Here is a 20,225-nt window from a genome sequence, read left to right on the forward strand (position 1 = left end):
AAATTATGTTTTATTGTACTATTTTTTTCAGCTCTCATAGTCTCCATAAGTCATATTCAGCCATATGATTTAAAAGCAACATAAAGGAACCTTGTCTCCAGTGACCTTGAGATCTCATGAAATAAGGCTCATGTAACAAGTACACATCTTCATTAGTAATATACTAGCTCCAGTTCACAGATCATCATCAAAGTCCTCCCCAGTTTTAAAGAGGTCACATAGTAGCACAGGTTGGGGTTGCTGTTCCACCTTGACTGTGGGCCCACCCTCTGTGTGATAAGTCTTTGGGTCCCATGGCTGCTTAATGCAGGCGATCCCCACCCTAGTGGCAGTGTGTGAGGCCCAAGGAGGCTGGAGAACAGGAGGAGATCTCCTGGGGTGGCCTGCCCCCAGGCTCAGGGTCCAGGGCTTAGGCTGTGCTGGATCAGCTGATCTGAGGCCTGTCTGAAGTGGTCCTGGGGTCTCTGTGTCCACATGGGAACTCTTTTCAGATGATAAAAGAAATTGTTCCCATTTAGAAGATGCAACTTTAACTTGCTCTGCAGGCCTGGGTGGTTCCCACTGAGGAGGAGTGAACTCACTGGTATTCCAGTCCTCTGAGTTCTGGAGGCAGCTTCCTTGTTTGACTTTCCCTGTTAGGTCAGTGTAACCCTGAAATAAAAAAAGAGCAGAAGATGGCCACATCCTGCTTAGAAGAACGAGCTCCAATAGGCTGAGGCAGAGGAAGAGGAAGTTACAAGTTCTAGAACATCCTACTCTTTGTATCTACAGGCTAGTTCTTAAACTGAAGAGATTTTGTAAGGTTAATCTCAATGCAAATTCCCCACTAAATTCCATGATTAGGATTTCCCCTCAAAAAGAAAATATTTTCATGTAACAATTTCACCTCGCTTGGCTCCACAATCAACACTCTTGGCACCACAATCAGGAAAACAAAAAGATTAATTGTATTGGGAAAATCTGCTGTCAGGGACCCTTTCAAAGTGCTAAAGAGTAATGATGTCAGTCTAGGGACTAATGTGCACCTGATCCAGGTCATAGTTTTCACAATTACTTGATATGCATCAGAAAATTAGACAAATAACAGACGAAGAATTGAAGAACCTTTCAATTATGGTGCTGGAGAAGAGTATTGAATATACATACCATGGACTGCCAAAAGAACAAACAGGTCTTTTTCAGAGAAGGTGAAATCAAGTTCCTCATTGGAGGAAGGATTTTGAAGCTCTCACATACTTTTGAGTACATGGCCAGGAAAGACTGGTCCTTGGCGAAGGACATCATGCTTGGAAGGGTGAAGAGACCAGTGCAAGAGAGAAAGACCCTGGATGAGATTAATACAGTGACTTGGGTAATGGGAGTATTTGTGTTGGAGTCAGTGAGACAGGCTCAGAATAGGGCAGGCTTCGAGGATGGGAATCTTAAAGTCAGGTAGAGGCCCTGAAGAAGGTGAGAGTAGAAAGGGCCCTTAGACCCATCTGGATAGGGATGGGTGTGGATGCCACCCTGCTGCTCACTCGCTTTCATGGATCTGCATTGCTGGGTGGAGGAGGTTGAAGCCATGTGTAGCTGTATGAAGGCCCCTGTCAGGCCACAGTCATTTGTTCTAATTCACAGTGACCCTCCACTAGGTTTCTGGGGCTGTAAATCATGATGGGAGGAGGGCATCCATGTTTCTCCTGTGTAGCTGCTAGTGGATTTGAAACTCCATAAGCCTTTGGGTTAGCAGCACAACTTGCTACAGGCTATGCCACCAGAGCTTCTTCAGTAATCAACGCAATAAAAGCTGGGCCCACACAAAATAGCTCGAAAAGCAGTGATAATAGCAGGACCCTCTGGAGGTATTGTCACCAGGCCATGTGGAAGACACTTTGCCACTGAGATGCTGGCTCAGCCTCTGAATTTGCTGTGACTTTGGTCTAGTCACTAAGCCTTGCCAACCATACTTGCTTACCTTCAAATCAGAAAAAACCCACGCAACAACAAAATGGACTTGTGATTATTAAGCCTGATAATGTCAATGCTTGGCCCTGGGGCTAGCATGTGATAAACACTTATTAACTATTATCATTATCACTTATAGTGCATAATTTGAGCATTAAGGTCACTGAACTTAGAAGTGACAAAACCCTCAACTCTGAGTCTTCTGACTTAGAAGTGATCTGAGACCTCAGCACGGCAAGATCTGAGAAGCAGCCAAGGCCAACAGTAGCATGGGCTGGCGCTGTGGCAGTGAACCACAGCAAACTGCTACTTGCAGACTCCTCCCCTCAGTCCTTTAGCTCCCATGGGGGCATGAAGCCAGGAGGACTCTGTGAAGCCTTCACAAAGAGTTCAGGAATCTATGTTCTGCAACACAGTGGATACAGTGGAGACAGTTGGATGTGAAACTGTAAAAGCAAGAACACTTGCTAATTGAATACAGTGTCTCAAATGCTAAAGTCTGTGATGAAGACAGTAACACATCCTGAGAAGTGCAGGACAGGTCTTATCTGTAACAGACTGACAAAGATCCCACAGTGTCTGCAGAATGAAGAAAATGTCCTGACTCCAGCAATCCTTCCTGGGCAGCGGTAGCTCTGAGGCATCAAGGTGGCCTCCTGACCACTAGTGAACATCGCAAGAGAGGACAAAGATGAGAGGGAAGTGGCATACATAGGCCAGAGGAAGGAGGTGGTCTATGACCAACACCAGACACTTGAGTAGAAAACTGGGCTTTCCAAGTGTGTTTCATACTTCATAAACTGTTAAAAGAAAAAAAAATTGTTGCTATTTTAAGGTGCCATCGAGTTGACTATAACTCATATCACTATGAGTGATAACTCATATGCTATGAACAACAGGTCAGAACTTCACACTATCCTGCACCGTCTTCACGATGTCTGCCATGCCTGAGCTCACTGGTAGTCACTCTGTCAATCCATCTCTTCTATTTTTCTGACTCTCCACCTTTTTCAGCATGGTATCCTTTCCCAAGGACTGGCCCTTCCTGACAAAATGCCCACAGTATGTTACCAGCCTTGCCTCTAAGAAGCGCTCTGGCTGCCCTTTTCGCAGCTTAGATCTGTTTGATCTTTTGGCAGACCAGGGTATAATCAATACTCTTCATTAACATTACAAAACCTTACAACTCAAAGGTACTGATTCTACTTCACTTATCCTCATTCAGTGCACATGGAACAAATGAAAATAATATGGATTGAATCAAATAGTGAAAGAAAAGAAATTACAATATGAAAAGTTCCATGTATACTCAGTGATATAAGAAGGGAAACACTGACCTGGGGATGCAAGGTGACCTCAGAGTCCACTCTGTGCCCTGAGCCCGGAGGCTGGACTGGACATGCGCTCCATTTCCTGTTGTGGAAGAAAGTGCTGTCAGCTCCCCCAGTCCTGCCTTTGGAGCGTCTCACAGATTCTGCCTCAGTGGAACCTGTCCTGTCCTGACAACACTCTAGCACAGGAATCTTTTCATCTCTTATGGCTTCCTAGGTCTATGTAGCTTCTGGTCTTCCTCCAGTAACAGCCTGCCAACTTCTATCCATGGTGGTCTGTTTATCAATAGCTTCAAGTTGTTGGAAAGTTCTTCCCCCCCACCATTCATTCATTGTTGCACTTTTCTCCCTGCCCACCCCACACCCAGAAAATTCTTATTTTAAACTGAAATCTAGGGGGCTGTAATGGCCTAGTGGCAAGAAGCTGCACTGCAATCCCAGAGATATATAGTTCGAATCCACCAGATGCTCTGCTGGAGAAGGAGGGGCAATCTCCTCCTGTACCAGTCAGATCCGATTTGATGGTACACACGCAAAAAATAAAAAACAACAACAACAACACAAAACTGAAATCTACTTCCTGTCCTATATAAGAACCCAAGCTCCTTGATAGTTTTCTTCTCTAGACCAAAAGCTCACAGCTCTTTAGCTCCTTACACCACACTCAGTTTTGCCAACCCTGCCTTAAAAGGCACTTCGCCCCTCACATTACTACAGCCTGAGATGCTCGGAATCTAGTGACCATTATAGAAAGGTGGTCACCATGGTGTCTGTCCAGCTTTCCTCTGCACTTAAAGCACCCAGGCCCACGGAGGCCGAGGAGGGCCAGTCCCAATGGCTCTACCTGTCAGTACCCTCACCTGGGCTTATTACACGGTGCTGACTGCTGGATGTGGTTCCCCAGACCCTGTCTCCCCTATTCCAAAAGTCAACAAGAGCAGTGTCTGAGGTCTGCACTGCTGACTAGCTTGGCACCTTTTTCTAGAAACGTTGTTCTTGAAGGGAGAGTCAGGCTTCTCTGATTTGGATGAAGGTGGTCTGCTGAAATACATTCCTTCTTCTGGTTCTAGTTCCTTGGATCCTTTTTCCAGGTACTTAAGCCAGCGGCTTTCTGTGGGCTGCAGTGTTTCCTACAAGATTGGGAAATGAGTTAGAAAACAGGCACCTTAACTGAAATTGGCCAGGCCCACTCTTCGGTTCCAGGGTCTCAGAACTCATGTCTACCTCGTCATCCAGGAAAGGTGAAAATGGATGCCTGAGCAGCCCTGGGGTCAGTGCACATGAGCAGCTGCCGGCGATCCCGCGGATGCCAGGCAATGTACTTAAACAGGAACAAATACTTCAAATGGCAAAATTTGGGAACTACCTAAATGCCCCATAATAAAGGTATGATGACTGGCACATCTGCAAATTGCAATCTTTTTTAAGAAATAAAGATCATATGCACACCCATGTTTATTGTGGCTTTGTTCACAATAGCAAGGAACTGCAAATGACACAGGTGCCCATGAACAAACAAATGGATAGAGAAGCTGTGGTATATTCACACAATGGAATACTACGCTGCAATGAAAAACAAGGAACTCATGCAATATTATTCAAAATGGGTGACCCCGGAGGACATTATGCTGAGTGAAATATCTCAGTCACAAAAGGACAAATACTGCATGGTGCCACTGCTGTAAAATGGGACTGATATCAGGGTTGGGGTAAGACTGAGAAAAACTGGATAAATTGTGTATACTGTACTGAAATAGATGAGGGAAAGAATAATTTAAAAGCGATGTATGATAGGGTATAATGGTTTATCACAAGAGTCCACAATTAAGGTTGCACAGTGGAGTGTACTTGGGGCGGTGGGATGGGTGTGGGGGGATTGTATACCAAAGAAAGAATTTTTCTTTTACTTTTCAAAGAAAAGAGCGAACTGGGGCGGGGGAGCAAGGGGGAGGGCTGGGCAGGGAGAAAAGTGCAACAATGAATGAATGGAAATCCAAAATCTCTGTAAATGTTCATTAAAATTATTTAAAATAATATATAAAAGATCATGAATACTCTAGAGTCAGCACGGAACAAAAATATTAGTTAAAAACTTAGGATGCAAAAAGTATTTCTCAAAATAAAAACAGTATAAAATGAAGTCTGTAAATGGAAGTGTATGCACAAAGACACAAGAGCTGTATTAAAGTGCCATGCTTTACAACATGATCCCTCTTTCCATAAGACTTCCGAGGCCAAGCAGAGCAAAGGCAGGGCCCAGGCAGCAGGAGCTGCAGGAGCATCAGGGGCAAGTCGGTTCCAGGTGGGCACAGGGTCTGCTATATGCGCCTGAGCTCACAGCCTCTTCCTGGCAGGACTATGTGTTCCATGTGCCCGCAGCACCAGTGGTCACCTGCACACACTGCCCACCGCTGACTTTGAGCATCTCTCCGGCAGCCTTTTCACTACACACTGGAGACAGAACAACTGGACTTGACCCCACTCTCCAGAAGTTCAGAGTCTGGTAGAAAAGGAATGCATAAGGCTACTGCAAGTAGCAAATAGGAATAAGATATATAATTGTTTAAAAGGGAAAGGGGACAAAAGATTTAAAAGAAGGAAGAAGAAATCTCTAGGACAGCAGAGATTATTAGGGGCATAGAGAGTGATTCAATAGGTTAGCTGCAAGAGAAAATCAAGATGATGAGTGGATTAACAGTTCAATCAATGATAATTATATAAAACAATGTGCAGAAATGATTGTATAAAACAAAATGTACATGAATGAAACAATATACATAAATAATTGTATAAAAGTAAATGATGGGCATAAAGAAATATTTTTTTTTTTAATGGAAAGGAATGTGGAAACCCCAGAACCACACTACAGCATCTTTCCCCTACTGGAGGAATGCCCAGTGTTGTGGGAAGAAAGGGAAGGAAACATACGGGGTAAAGTTCGAGCTAAGTTAACAAGCTGTCCAGGCTGATTGAAGACAAAGTCCTCCCGGATCACTGTCATTTGTGTACACATGCCTGTCTCCACTCTTACAAGACAGACATCCATTTTCGTGTTTCCTATAGCTTCAACCAAGGTACTTGTCATTCAGTGGCACCAGTGTCTGTGGACTAAAACAGAACTCCCTAAGTTATAGAGAACACCTCGCGATCTCAGGCCAGACTTGAGAGACGCCCCTGGCTTCCCTGTAGACTCACATTTTCAGTCTGCTGATGGCCTGCATGTTCCTCTTCATTGGCATTTACAGATTCCTCCAGAGACCTGAGGGCAAGATTGTACACACGCTTTTATTAAAATTATGAGGACAGATGCAATAACTTGATAATGGATTCTTGTGGGGAATCTGAGGAGCTTTGCTGTTTTGAAGTGATCCCCTAACCTTCCAGCAGTTGAGAAGGCTTGGGCCAGAGGGCTGCTTACTTGGATTCAGACTGAGAAAACCCTCATTTACCAGGAAAACATGACATAGGCAGAAGATGCACACTCTGTAGCAGAGACCAGAGTTTGAATCTGGGCTTTGCCAGTGACTATCTGTGTCTGTGTGTGAGACTTTGGACATAACACTTAGTGCCTCCTCTGTTTCCTTATCGACAATGGGGATAAGGCTGCATGGATGACTTTGAAATGAGGTTAACCTGTATAGTACTGCTCAGAGGCTGACAGAGAATGTCAGCTGACTAGTTCTGCCAAACACAATGGAGCGATCCCATCAGATAGAATTACATGCAGGAGATGAGAAGGAATGTTACTGAGCTGGCCTTGCCAGTAATTCATCTGGCCCTTTCAGGGTAAGGGAGCTCTTTTACCACAGAAAGCAGACAGCAAAGGGGCAGAGCACATATGGTCTTGGTAGAGTTGAAGGGCCAGTGATCTGAAGAATGAGGACCTAAGGTCACATCCATCTATATAGCAGAGTTGTTACAGAACCTGATAAAACTGGCTCGCCATTAAATGAAATAAAACCCTCTGAATGCTACTATATGTGGGCCCCTCTACCTCAGTTTCTTTATCTAAGAAAAGCATTATGTCTCTCAGATCTTATCTCTCTTCAGATCCTACCTTTGCCCCATTCTCTCTTGCTGGAACTCATCTCCGTATCCTCCATGCCTCTCAACTTTCCCCTCACATGTTTGGTTAGTTTTTTTTTTCTTTCTTTTCTTTTTATGCTGCACTGTGGATAATTTTTTCAAATTTCTCTTCCATTTTAGTCATTCTCTTCTCAGCTACTTTGAGTTTGTTCAACTAGTCTATTGAATTTTTCATTTCAGTGGCTAGATTTTTTAATTTTATAGATTCTTTTACATCCATGATTGGTTATTTCTGAAGTCTCTTCTGCCTTATATTACCACCTCTTATTTCATTAAACATATTAAATATACATTATATATTGTGAAATCTTTGTGGATATGATTTTTCTCTTGTTATGGCTGACCAGCTCATAATGACTTGCTTCTTTAATGAATATTTAATGATTTTCAACTTTGTGCTTCAAATTTTATCAGTGGGATACTCTGAGGCCCAAGTGGAAAATGTGTTGCTCAAGAACTGCATTTGCTGCCTAGGACACTTTAAAAAGAAACTCTTGGCTCAAGGCTTTTCACACAGGAGAGGCAAAAAGCTATTTACTATCTGTCCCCCCTCCAGTCACTGCAGAGATGAACAAAAGCCCTGCTGTGAGTTGGTGTGTCCCTAGTTGGCTTGCACACTGGAGAAGTGGTCATGCAGAGAGTCTATGTGGCTGGACATCCGCACTGAATGGGTCCTATGCTCCATCTCTTGTCTCCCACATCCCACACAGACAACACACAGAAGCTCCAGAACACGAGGCTTCAGTTACCTCAGCAGCTCCAGTGCTCATTCTTTGGATGTGGGCTCTTACATCATTTTCACCTTTGAAGGTTACATACTTTCTTACCAGCTCATCAGTGCACTAAAAAAACCCCTCTGGACCCAGTATTTTTAGTAACTTTCTGTGGGAGGACTGTGCAGTGTAATTAAGACATGGAAATCCAAGATATCTCCACTGTACACTTCCAATATTCACTCAAGAAGACAAAGAATGAAAATTTAAAAAAAAGAAGGAAAGTGAACTGGGGGAGGGGGGAACAGAGAGAGGGAGGAAAATGTGCAATAGTGAATGAACAAAAATCCAACTTTTCTATAAACGTTTGTTAAAAATCACAGTTTAAAAAACTGGGGGGGGGGGGGGTGGCGGGGGGGAAAGGCCAAAAACTGAGCAAAAGAATCAACACTCCTCTCAACCAACTTTACCTGAATAACATCTCTGAAGCCTGTCCTTGCAGCAGATTTAATTTTTGGACATGACGTCTACAATCAGCACCAGAGCCCTCTCCATAAGCCTGAGAAACAAACAAACAAAATCTCACATTAAGTTTGAAGAGTGCTGGCAGATGTTGAGAAGTAGATCATTAGAGATGGGCCTTGGGGAGGTAAAGCTGTAGTCGGCAAGGCCCCAAGATGATGGAAGGAATCCTAATGACTGCCGTTTATAGACTGACTTACAAATGAACAGTCTCAGGAACTAACAGTTTAAGTCTATCTGGCTGTCCCACCAATAATCACACTCTACATATCAAAGCCATAGTCAACTTATTGGACATCTTTTTTTTTTTTAAAAAAAAAAACCCTAACCTTTTTATTGCAAATTTGTTGAAGGTTTACAGAGCCTATCAGTTTTCCACTTAATAGTTTATAAACTTTTTGAGTAAAAATTTATAGACTAGAGGGGAGCTCTGGTGGCCGAGTGGCAAGAAGCTGCACTGCAATCCCAGAGGTACACGGTTTGAATCCACCAGATGCTCTGCCAGAGAAGGAGGAGCAATATCCTTCTGTACCAGTCAGATCTGATTTGACGGGACATGCACACAAAATTAAAAAAATTAAAAAAAAAATTATAGACTAAATTGGTTTAGAGATAAAATTTTAATAATCATGAAAAAGAAGCCCATAGATATGTACAATGATACTTACTCCTTACTGATAATCAAAGAAATACAAAATGAAGTCAGATATAATTTTTCACTCAGCTTTATCCTGTTCAACAAAAATTTATCTGCCAGACCCTGGTCTAGGAGTTATTTTATGTCCAGTTATTTACATAAGAGTTATTTACATAACTGGACATAAAAACCACGGTGGTGAACAATGATCACCATCCTCATGGAGCTTCCATTCTAGTGACGAGAAACAGATGGAAAACAAGAAGAAAAATATTTGGCCTACTGGAATACTCTTGCTGAGGCACTAAAGCACATCAAAGACCATCAGAGCCTTCAGTATGATTACACAGAGAAAACATAAATCTTCACCACTAGACCAAAAAACAGCATTATGGTAAAAGAAGAAAACATTGAAGTTGTCAAGGATTCCATCTTACTTGGACCCACCATCAACAACTAGGAAGCAGCACTTAGTAATACACAATGTATTACTGCACAGGGCAAATCTGCTGACAAAGATCTTTTTAAAGTGTAAAGAGCAAGGTACACCTGACCCAAGAGATAGTACTTTCTTTTTTTTAAAAAAAAACACAAAGAGTTAGTATTTTCAATTACTTCATAGGCATGAAAAACACAATGAATACGGAAGAATGAAGAAGAATTGGTACCAGTGAATTGTGGTGTTGGTAAAGAACTGCAAATGCACCACGTTCTGCAAAAAAACTCAAACAACTCTGTCTTTGAACAAGTGCAGCCAGGCTGCTCCTTAAAAATGAAAACTGTGACGTTTTTCCTCATATACTTTAGACATGGTGCCAGGAAGGGCTAGTCCTGGGAAAAGGACATTGTGCTTGGGAGAGTAGCCAGCGAAAGGGAGGAAGACCCTGAATGAGATGGAGTGACACAGGAATGCAACAATGGACTTCAGAACAGTGGAGATGATGACGATGGTGCAGGACCAGCCGGGGTGTCAACTGCTGTATAGAGTCACAAGAGTGAGAATCAACAAGACACCCAACAGAACACCCCCCCACCCCAGCCACACCCTGAATTCAGACTTCTAAACTGCTGAACTTTGAAACACTGCTTCTGTTTTTTAAAGTTACCAACTTGTGAGGAGGGACTGGTCCTTGGAGGACATCACTCTAGGAAGGGTGGTGGAAGGTGCAGGAGAGAAAGACCCTGGATGAGATGGATAGATACCGTAACGGGGCAATGGGGGTGAGTGTGTCAGGGATGAAGAGGTTGGCTCAGGACAGGGCAGGTTTCAGAGCTGTTGGACATAAGGTCATTGTGAGTTGCAGGCGAGTCAAAGGTACATAACAACTTGTGATAGTTCTGTGAGAGCAGCATTAGCAAGAAGGAGCCCTGGTGGTGGTGGTGTGGCTAAGAGCTGCTATCTGAAAAGTCAGCAGATTGAACCCAATTTCTTTACAGGATAAAGATGTGGCAGTTCTGATTCTAGAAATGTTACAGCCTTAGAAATCCTACAGGGCAATGCTACTCTGTCCTAGAGGGTCATTATGAGTCAGAATCAACTCAACAGTACACAACACTACTATCAAACTATGGCAAGAGTCAAGGATGGCTTCAAGGTTTTCAGATCAAATAACCAGAAAGAAGGACCTGCCATTTAAGAAATGAGGAAGATGCCAGGAAAAGCACTTGTACCGGGTTAGATCAGGGGCTTCTGTTGGGACATAGCAAGTCAGCGATGCTGCTCAGATATCTAAGTAGAGAGTCAGGTGGGAGGAAGTGCACACAGTGCAGGGGATCCTGAGTTGACCTGAGTTGACAAAAGATCTTATGTCAGCTTCCTAAGGGAGTGAGTGAAGCCAGGGCGGGGGTGAGACAGGACTGTAGGGCACCTCAAGGACGGTGCTGCTTGGCGGGGCTTCATTCTCTTGCACACCAGGTCACTGGAACTGGAACTGACTCCAGACACAACAATATCTTATGGAAATAACTGGTTAAGTGCAAGGAAACTTAAACTAAATGACATCCTTACAGGGCTGGTTACTTATTCACTCAGAAATAATTGACTGAGCTTATCATCTTTTTCCTTTCATAGGGGAGCTCCCTCCCTTTGAGACAGACTTTCCTAATAAATTTATCATTACTATTTCACCCTCAAAAGAAATATTGACCGAGCAAATACTAAGTGCCAGAGGCCGTGCCAGCTGAGAGGGTACACCAGTAAAAGATCCAGGTCAAGCTTCTGCGCTCACAGTTCATAATCTAATTGGAGATGGGGACAGAGCTCGCACAAATACTCGCTTAAAAACTCTCTGCTGTCAAGTCAGTTCTGACTCACAGTGATCCTCCATATCAGGCTTCCGAGGCTGCAAACTGCAATGGGAAGAAACTGCCCCTTTTTCGTCCAAGGAGCTGCTGGTGGCTCCAAACAGCTGGAGACATGCAGTCTTTGGTTAGCAGCATGACCGGCCATGGACCACGCCACCAGAGCTCCCCCAATCAACCCAGCAACCCACAATTTCCAAATTGGATAAAGGGAAGAATCAGCAAAAGTCCCAACAAAAACCACAGAGGTGCGACAGGAGGGGATTTCTGGACTGTTTCCAAGTCCGAAAGCAGGAGTGGAGGCTGACGGATGTGGGCCAGGAGACGAGGTGGGGAGGACACAAGAACTGGCTCACGTGGCTGAGTGGTTTTGATAAAACAGACGCTTCTTTGTAGGATCTATAATGGCACGGAGGTGGGCATGGGTGGATTTGAAAAGATGTCCACTAGGCGAGGCAAGCAAAATAGTTAAAGTGTTCATAACATGCTCCTTCAATCTGAATGTTCCCCAAGTCCCTCCAACCACCTCCGCTTCATGCTCTCACCTCTCCCACACTCTGCACCACTGCCAACCCTCTCCTCACCCCCTTTTCTTCTGACAGTTTGATTCTCTTTTCTTCTGACAGTCCCCTGTACTTTCCCTTTAGTGTGCTCAGTCTGGTTTTAAATTATGTATGTGCAGTAGCAGAGAGAGAGAGAGAGAGAGAGAGAGAGTGTGTGTGTGTGTGTGTGTGTGTGTGTGTATGAGTCTCAGTTCCGGGAGGGCAAAGAACAATTTTCATTCCCCATGATCTCCCCTATGCAAACCTCCTTGAAAGTACACAATACATATTTGCTGAGTAAATAACCCAATGAAGGCAGAAGGCCAGACTCTGCTCTCAGTGCACTCCCGGAGGGACAGAGACCTACGCAGCAGTGTACCCGTGTGAGAAGAACTGGCCCCGTCTGGAACGCTGCGACCTCTGCAGTGCTGGGTCCCCCGCTTTCTGCACTGGTATCAGGGGCCGTGTTTCACAGAACTTACCCGCAGGAAGGACTGCTTCTCACCACACGCTTTGCATGTCCATTTAAGACTCTTTTTTACCTATAAGGAAAGTTTTAGAAATAAAGCTCATTTTATTATTTAAAGCAGGGTGAAACTGACATAGTAATGAGAAACAAAAAAAAAAAAGATCAATGGAAAAGAGAGTCCAGAAACAAACTGACACTAGAATGAAAATTTAGGAAAAAGGTGGCATTCTGAGAGTGAGAAAGAAAAGACTAATATATGTTGTTAATGTGTCATTGAGGCAGGGATAACTCACAGCAACCGTATGAATGACAGACACGAGCCCTGCCCTGTCCTGTACCATCCTCATCATGTCTGACACACTGGAGCTCATTGCTGCAGTCACTGAGTCAGTCTGTCTCATTGATGGTCTTTCTGTTTCCCTGACCTTCCACATTTAGATGCATGATGTCCCTCTGCAAGGAATAGCTTCTCCCTAGCAACATGCCCTCCTCTAAGGAGCACCCTGGCTGCACCTTCTCTGAGATATATCTATTTGTTCTTTTGGCAATCCATGCAATAATCAGCATTCTTCTCCAACATCACAACTCCAAGGCGTCGATTCTTCTTCTGTCATCTTTAGTCACTAACTCTCAGATACATAGCAAGTAACTGAAAAGACCATGGCTTAAAAACAAGAGCATGCACTTAGCATAGAGCACTGGGAAAACAGGCTATATATTTGAAACAACAAGTTACATTTCTAACACTACTTTCAAAAATATATTCTAGGAATTGAAGATAAAGGGAAAGAATTTACATTTTAAAAAATATGACACATAATATGGAGTTTGTTCTCATGGTCATTTACAACTCTAGGAAAGAAATAATTTGAAATAATATCAAAACAGGAAGCTAATTAAATAAAATTCCTCAACATATAATTCTGATACCTGATAAACTCATGCAGAAGGGTTCACATCTATTTTTTTTGTTTAAGTGTTAATTTTTAACATGTCTGAGCTCAATTTTAAAGTGGGAGAATTACTACAAGCATTTTCATGAAAGCCAAGAACATGCTAAGGATTCCTCTTACCATTTTTTTCCTAGATGTACTAGTCAATGGAATTAGAAAAAAGAAAATAGTAAGAGGAAAAATCATTGGAAAGGAAGGAAAAAACCCCTTTCATTATTTACAGATGACATGATTCCATTTCACCTGAGAATCAAATGGCAAAACTACTTAAAAGCAGCAAGACAATCTAGTACAGTGGCTTAATATACACTCAAAAATTCAGTGCTCCTTAGAGGCAAGGATGGTGAAGTTTTTGCCTTGCGTACTTTGGGCATATTGCTAGGAGAGGCTATTCCCTGGAGAAGGACATTATGTTTGGAAAGGTGGACAGATGGCGAAGGAGAAGAAGGCCCTTAACCAGGTGGACAATGACCACAGTAAAAGGCTCAAGTGTGTCAGAGATTGGGAGGTGGGCACAGGACAGAACACGATTCAGATCTATTGTTCATAGGGTCGCTATGAGTCATACTCGACTCAACGTCACCTAACAACTGCCACTGAGTAGATTCTAACACACAGTAGACCGTTAGGACAGAGTACAATTATCCCATAGGGTTTCTTTATAGAAGTGAATTACGTGTCTTTCTCCCACAGGATGACTGATGAATTTGCGCCATGGATCTGTCAGTCAGCAGCTCACATGTGTATTATACTTTATAATTTATGTATGTAAACATCCAGTTAGGAGAGATAATGTAAGAAGTTAGTTCATTTATGCTGTTGCTGCTATTGTCAACAACAATGTAATATGTTTTCTGATTGCCTGGCTGCTGGTACCAATAGTGTGGACTGAGGACCCAAGCAAGATAAAATCATTAACAATGTCTCTCTCTTCTCTATCTATCATGCTGTGGCCTATTAACCTGGTGGTTTGTTTATAAGATGTAACTCATATTGAAAGTCTTTGACCTAAAGGATGCTCATCTAGATGATAACATAATTATGATAAAAACAAAAGGGGGGAAATATGGGAAGCCAATACTAAATATTTGTAATAAACTGAATGCTATTAAAAAAAACAACAAACTTAGATCAATAGAAATTAATGACAGGTGCAATGTATATGAATAATTATGTAAGGCACAATGTAAGTGAAGGATTGCAAAAAACACAATGTACATGAATGACTGTATGCAAACAATAAATAATATATATATAAAAAGAAGTCTGACCATCTGCCAAAAGTGTTTCAAGTTCTCACTTTCAGCAAGCAAGGTTGTGTCATCTGCATAGTGTAGGTTGTTATTCTTCCTCATACAGTCCAGCTTCTTGAATTGTTTGTTCTGCATGCAGATTAAAAGAAGTATGGGGAAAAGATACAGATTTAAGAAACTTGGAAGCAGGACGGGTCATTCACTTTTGAAATAACAGTCTTTGAAAACCCTATTAACACCAGAGGTCACTGTTGTATATAGGACTAGAGGTAGTGCCCTAAGACTGGAACAGTTATTATGAGGGGAAACAGCTGCAAACATACATTAATAACTGGAACATGGAATTTACGAAGTATGAATATAGAATTAAAAGTTGTAAAAAATGTAATGCAATGTATAAGCACTGACATTATAGGCATTAGCAAGTTGAGATGGACTGGCATTTGCTACTTTGAATCAGAAAATTATATGATCTACTATGCTGGAAATGAAAAATTGAAGCAAAATGGCATTGCATTCATAGTAAAAAAAGAACATTTCAAAATCTATCATGACATACAATGTCATGAGTAACAGGATACTATCCATACAAACGTGAGACAGACCTGTTAATACAATTATTATTAAAATGTATGCACCAACAACTAAAGCCAAAGGTGAGGAAATTGAGGATTTCTACCAACTTGTGTGGTCAGAAATTGACTGAACATGCAATCAATATCCATTAATAATAATTAGTGACTGGAATGCAAAAACTGGGAACAAAGAAGAGGAAATGGCAGTTGGAAACTATAGACTTGGCAACAGGAACGAGGATAGAGAACAAATGCCTGAATTTTGTACAATCAATGATTTATTCATTTCAAGTGTCTTTTCCAAAAACATAAGCAGTGACTACACAAGCGACTTGACAGAATATAACAACAACAGCATGATACACAAGGGCCTCACTTGATGGACTACACAGGAATCAGATTGACTGTATCTGTGGAAATAATCTTTGGAGAACCTCAATATCCGCAGTCAAAACCAGGCCAGATGCTGACTGTAGAACAGATTACTCAAGTTAAGTGCAAACTGAAACTGAAGAAAATGAAAACAAGTCCATAAGAACCATGAGTCTCTCCTACCTGAATTTAAAGATCATCTCAAGGATAGGGTTTATTTTTGTTTTGTTTTGTTTTTTCTTAAGAATAGGTCTGAGGCACTAACAAGAAATCCATGAAGAAAGCAAAAGGTCATTACAAAGATGGGAGAAAGAAAAAACCAAAATGGATGTTAGAAGATAATCTGAAAATTGCACTAGAATGCTGAGAAGTCAAAGTGAAGAATTGCTGATGTAAAAGAGTTGACTAGAAGATTTCAAAGGACAGCTCAAGAGGACAAAGTATTATGAAGGAATGTGCAAAGAGCTAAAGCTGAAAACAAAAAAGGCAAGAACTTGCTCTGCATTTCTCAAATGGAAAAACAAATTCAAGCCTCAAGTTACAATACTGCCGGATGCCAGAGGTAAAAATCCTCATTGATCCCAGAAGCACCAAAAGATGGAAGGGATATACTGAGTCACTGCACCAAAAGGAACTGGCAGACACAAAACCATTTCAGGAAGCAGAGCATGATCAAGGGCCACGGGGTGATGAAAGAAGTAGCTGAAGTTCCACTGAAAGCATTGGCAAAAAATAAGTCCCCAGGAACCCGACAGGATACTAACTGACATGTTTCAACTAACGGATTCAGCTCATCAAACTATGTCAGGAAATTTGTTGGATAGCTACCTGGCTAACTGACTGGAAGAGCTCAATATTTGTCCCCATTCCCAAGAAAGGTGCCGTCAGTGTTCTGAAAATCACTCATTGATTTTATAATTTTTTTTTATGTTTTAGCTGTAATATTGTAGTAATTAGTATCTGTGAACTACATCAACATCTTTTTTGAGAATGAAGTAGTAAAGGAAAAGAAAAATAAAAGGTTTCCTCCCCGTTACTAATCAACAACGTACTTCGGTGCAAAACCAGTCTTATTGTTTTCTCTCTCAACTGCCTGAGTCAGAACCAACTCATAGCTGACCCTCCAGCAGGTTTTTGGGAGGCAATAAATAGCACAAGAGATGGACTACATCTTTCTCCTGACAGTCGATGAGAGGTTACGTTTGGAGGAAAAGGCAACTTCTTACGGATTATGCCACCTTTGTTTAAGAAATAATACATTTAGGCAATCAACTAGTATCTGTCACATTTTATTCTATGATTAAAAAGAATAATGATTTTGTACAGTATGAGACTGGGGGAAGTCCACGAGGAAAGGCTGCTGAACTGTTTCTATTTAGGTAAAAGGTGCAGTGGAAATGTTTACCGGCTGTAAAACAGAACTTACAAAATACTTTCTTAGGACAACGAAGGACTTTGCCTAGCCCTTGGGCAGAAGTTTTAATCAAGGGGCTTTGTTTTGGAAAGCTCTTTCACTTGGCTGCTAATCAAAGGTTGGTGATTCAAGTCTACTCTAGGCACCTGAGAAGAAAAGCCTGGCTGTCTGAAAACCAGTCACTGAAAAGCCTGTGGAGCACACGTGGGGTCCTCATGAGTGAGAATCCACTGGGCACATGGAAGGGGTCGGCGATCGTTATTTAAGGTTGTGATTACGTGCCTTCGAGTCAACTACGACTCATAGCGACTCTATGAACAAGATCTGTTGTCATAGGAGCTAGACAAGGCTGTTAGGCAGGACAAGCTGGAGGATGATCTAGCTGAAAATACTTAAGGACTGTTCCTGCTCTGGAAAGCTGGCTTAGAGTCTCTCCCATGCAAATAAGCAGCGCAGAACCAAGGAGTGTCACCAGGGGGCGCGATCCACACTTTCTGCCATCTGCCTGGTATTGAATTAAGGGGATTTGGATAAAGATAGGAGATGGAGTCTTCGCTGAAATCATTGCCCCTTGGTTTTTATTAATCTTAGTGCGTAGGGGAACCACAAACCCAACAAAGAAGGTCCAAACAACAGCAAGGGGCGGTCGACCACAGCAGAGCCCAGCCCTCACAGTATAGTCACTTCCACTTCTCTGGGCCCCAGGAACACCCAGGAAGCGCATGGGCCTGTCCAGGGCGCAGGGAGGATGCTTCAGGTTCCACAGTCCCGCCAGTCCCTGCCGTCGTCTTCACGCTGCAGACAGGAAGCCCGCACCCGACCCACCTGGTGCACTTGGAAAAGGTGGCAGCTGCAGCACCGAAGGACCCGCTGTGGCGCCATCCCAACCTCCGAGGCCACCCCGCCGCGTCTCCCGAGCTGCGGCCCCGCCCCTCCGGGTCCTGCCCCGCCCCTCGGTGGTCGGCTGGTCACGTGCAGCGGCGGGAGGGCACAGGCGTCTTGTGGCTAAATAGGGCGTGGTTGTGGGTTTGCATAGGCGACTGGGGAATCCATTCGCTGTGTGAACCTTCCCTTCGCTTTCTTAAAGGAAATTTCCTGTTGGACTGGATGCGAAGATTGCAGCACTTCTTGCTGTCTGACTGTTCTTTTCCTCCTAGTTGCCAGGGAGATGGAGGGCTTCTCTTTCCCTGTCAAAAGGACTAGTCCTGTACTCTCCACTTCCTTTTTTGCTCATAGCTAGATCCCGGTTTTTTGCCGTTTTAACTTGACCAATGCCCTCACTAGTTGTCTACACATATTTGCATGTACTCCCCCCAAAAGTGCTAGTCATCTCATTCACATCATTAGCATAGACTCACCCAGCCACGTGTTGTTGTTAATGTGCTTGCGACTCATAGCGACCCTATGTACAACAGCCCTAAACTTGGCTCTGTCCTGTGCCTATCGCACTGTCTCCGATACACCCATCCCGATTACCCCAGTCACTGAATGAATCCACCTCATAGAGGGCCTTCCTCTCCCGCTCTGTCCCTCCACCCTACCAAACTTGATGTCCCTCTCCAAGGACTGGTCCCTCCTTACTTGTCCAAAGTATGTTAGACGGAGCCTCAGAATCCTTGCGTCCAGGGAGCAGGCTGGTTTAACCCTCTCTAGGATCAATCTGTTTTTCTAGCAGTCCCTGGTACCTTCAATACTCTTCTCTAGCACCACAGCTCAAAGGCATCAATTCTCCCTCTATCCTCCTTAGTCAGCGTCCAACTCTCATGCATAACAAGTGATAGCAAAGACCATGGCATGTATCAGACACACCTTAGTCTCCAGAGAGACACCATTGCTCTTTAGTACTTTGGAGAGGTCCCTAACAGCAGACTTTCCCATTGCAACACGTCTTTTAATTTCCTGGCTACTGGTGCCAAGAGTGTCGACTGTGGAGCCAAGCAAATTAAAGCTGTGAACAATCTCAATCTCTTCACCATTCATCCTGATGCTGCCAATTGGTCCAGTGGTGAGAATATTTGTCTTCTTGATATTGAGCCTCAATCCACATTGGAGACTGCAGTCCTTGACCCTCTGCAGCAAGTGCTTCAGGTCCTCCTCAGCAAGCAGGGTAGTGTCATCTGCATAATGCAGATTGTCGATGAATCTTCCACCAATGCTGACACCACACTTCTCATAGAGCCCAGTCTCCTGGATAATCTGTTCTGCATACAGGTTGAAAAGGTATGGAGACAGGACGCATCCCTGGTGTACGCCCTTTCCAATTTTGAACCATGCAGTGTTTCCTTGCTCTGTTCTGACAACTGCCTTTTGGTCTAAGTATAGGTTTCGCATTAGCACGATCAAGTGTTCTGGGATTCCCATTCTTCTCAGAGTCAGCCACCGTTTGTTATGATTCACACAAATGCCCTTGCATAATCAATGAAACAAAGATATACATTCCTCTGGTATTCCCTGCTTTCAGCCAAGATCCATCTAACATTAGCTACAATATTCCTAGTACCATAACCCCTTCTAAACCCAGCCTGGACTTCTGGTAGTTCTCTGCTGATGTGCTGTTCCAGTCGTTTTTGGATAATCTTCAGTAGAATCTTGCTTTTATGTGAAATCAACGATATTGTTCTATAGTTTCCACACTCTGTTGGGTCATCCTTCTTTGGATGGGAACAAATATAGATCTCTTTCAGTCAGTTGGCTGAGTGGTTGTTCTCCAGATTTCTTGGCATAACTTGGTAAGCACATCCAGGGCAGCATCTGTTAGCAGAAATATGTCAATTGGTATACCGTCTATTCCTGGGGCCTTATTTTTTTTGCTATTTCGTTCAAAGCAGCCTGAACTTCTTCATCACCATAGGCTCTTGCTAGTATGTTGTTTCATAAAATTCTTCTGTGTCTGCCAACTCTTTTCGATACAGTGACTCAGTATATTCTTTCCATCTCCTTTTAATACTTCCTGGATAATTTAATATTCTGCCTAAAGCATCCTTGATTATAGCAACTCGAGGTTTGAATTTGTTCTTCAGTTTCTTGAGCTTAGGAAATGCTGAGCGAGTTAGGCCCTTTTGATTTTCTGACTCCAACTCCTTGCACATTTTAATGTATTATTTTACTTTGTC

At 43.0% G+C, this 20,225-nt stretch overlaps 1 protein-coding gene across 1 annotated transcript; it reads right to left on the minus strand.

Annotated features, from left to right (window-relative positions):
- Positions 1-174: 174 nt before the first annotated feature.
- On the minus strand, positions 175-17,994 carry LOC102859112 (chromosome unknown open reading frame, human C5orf45). The gene is made up of 6 exons (XM_006898151.1): positions 17,938-17,994; positions 12,559-12,618; positions 8,545-8,633; positions 6,461-6,534; positions 4,265-4,407; positions 175-651 (listed from the first exon to the last, which is right to left on the minus strand). Exons 1-6 carry the CDS (start codon positions 17,992-17,994, stop codon positions 175-177), a joined length of 900 nt encoding a protein of 299 aa, XP_006898213.1.
- Positions 17,995-20,225: the final 2,231 nt, after the last annotated feature.

The sequence above is a fragment of the Elephantulus edwardii genome, unplaced genomic scaffold, assembly GCF_000299155.1.
Source record: "Elephantulus edwardii isolate Elephantulus edwardi_28Jun2011 unplaced genomic scaffold, EleEdw1.0 scaffold00221, whole genome shotgun sequence".
NCBI lineage: Eukaryota > Metazoa > Chordata > Mammalia > Macroscelidea > Macroscelididae > Elephantulus > Elephantulus edwardii.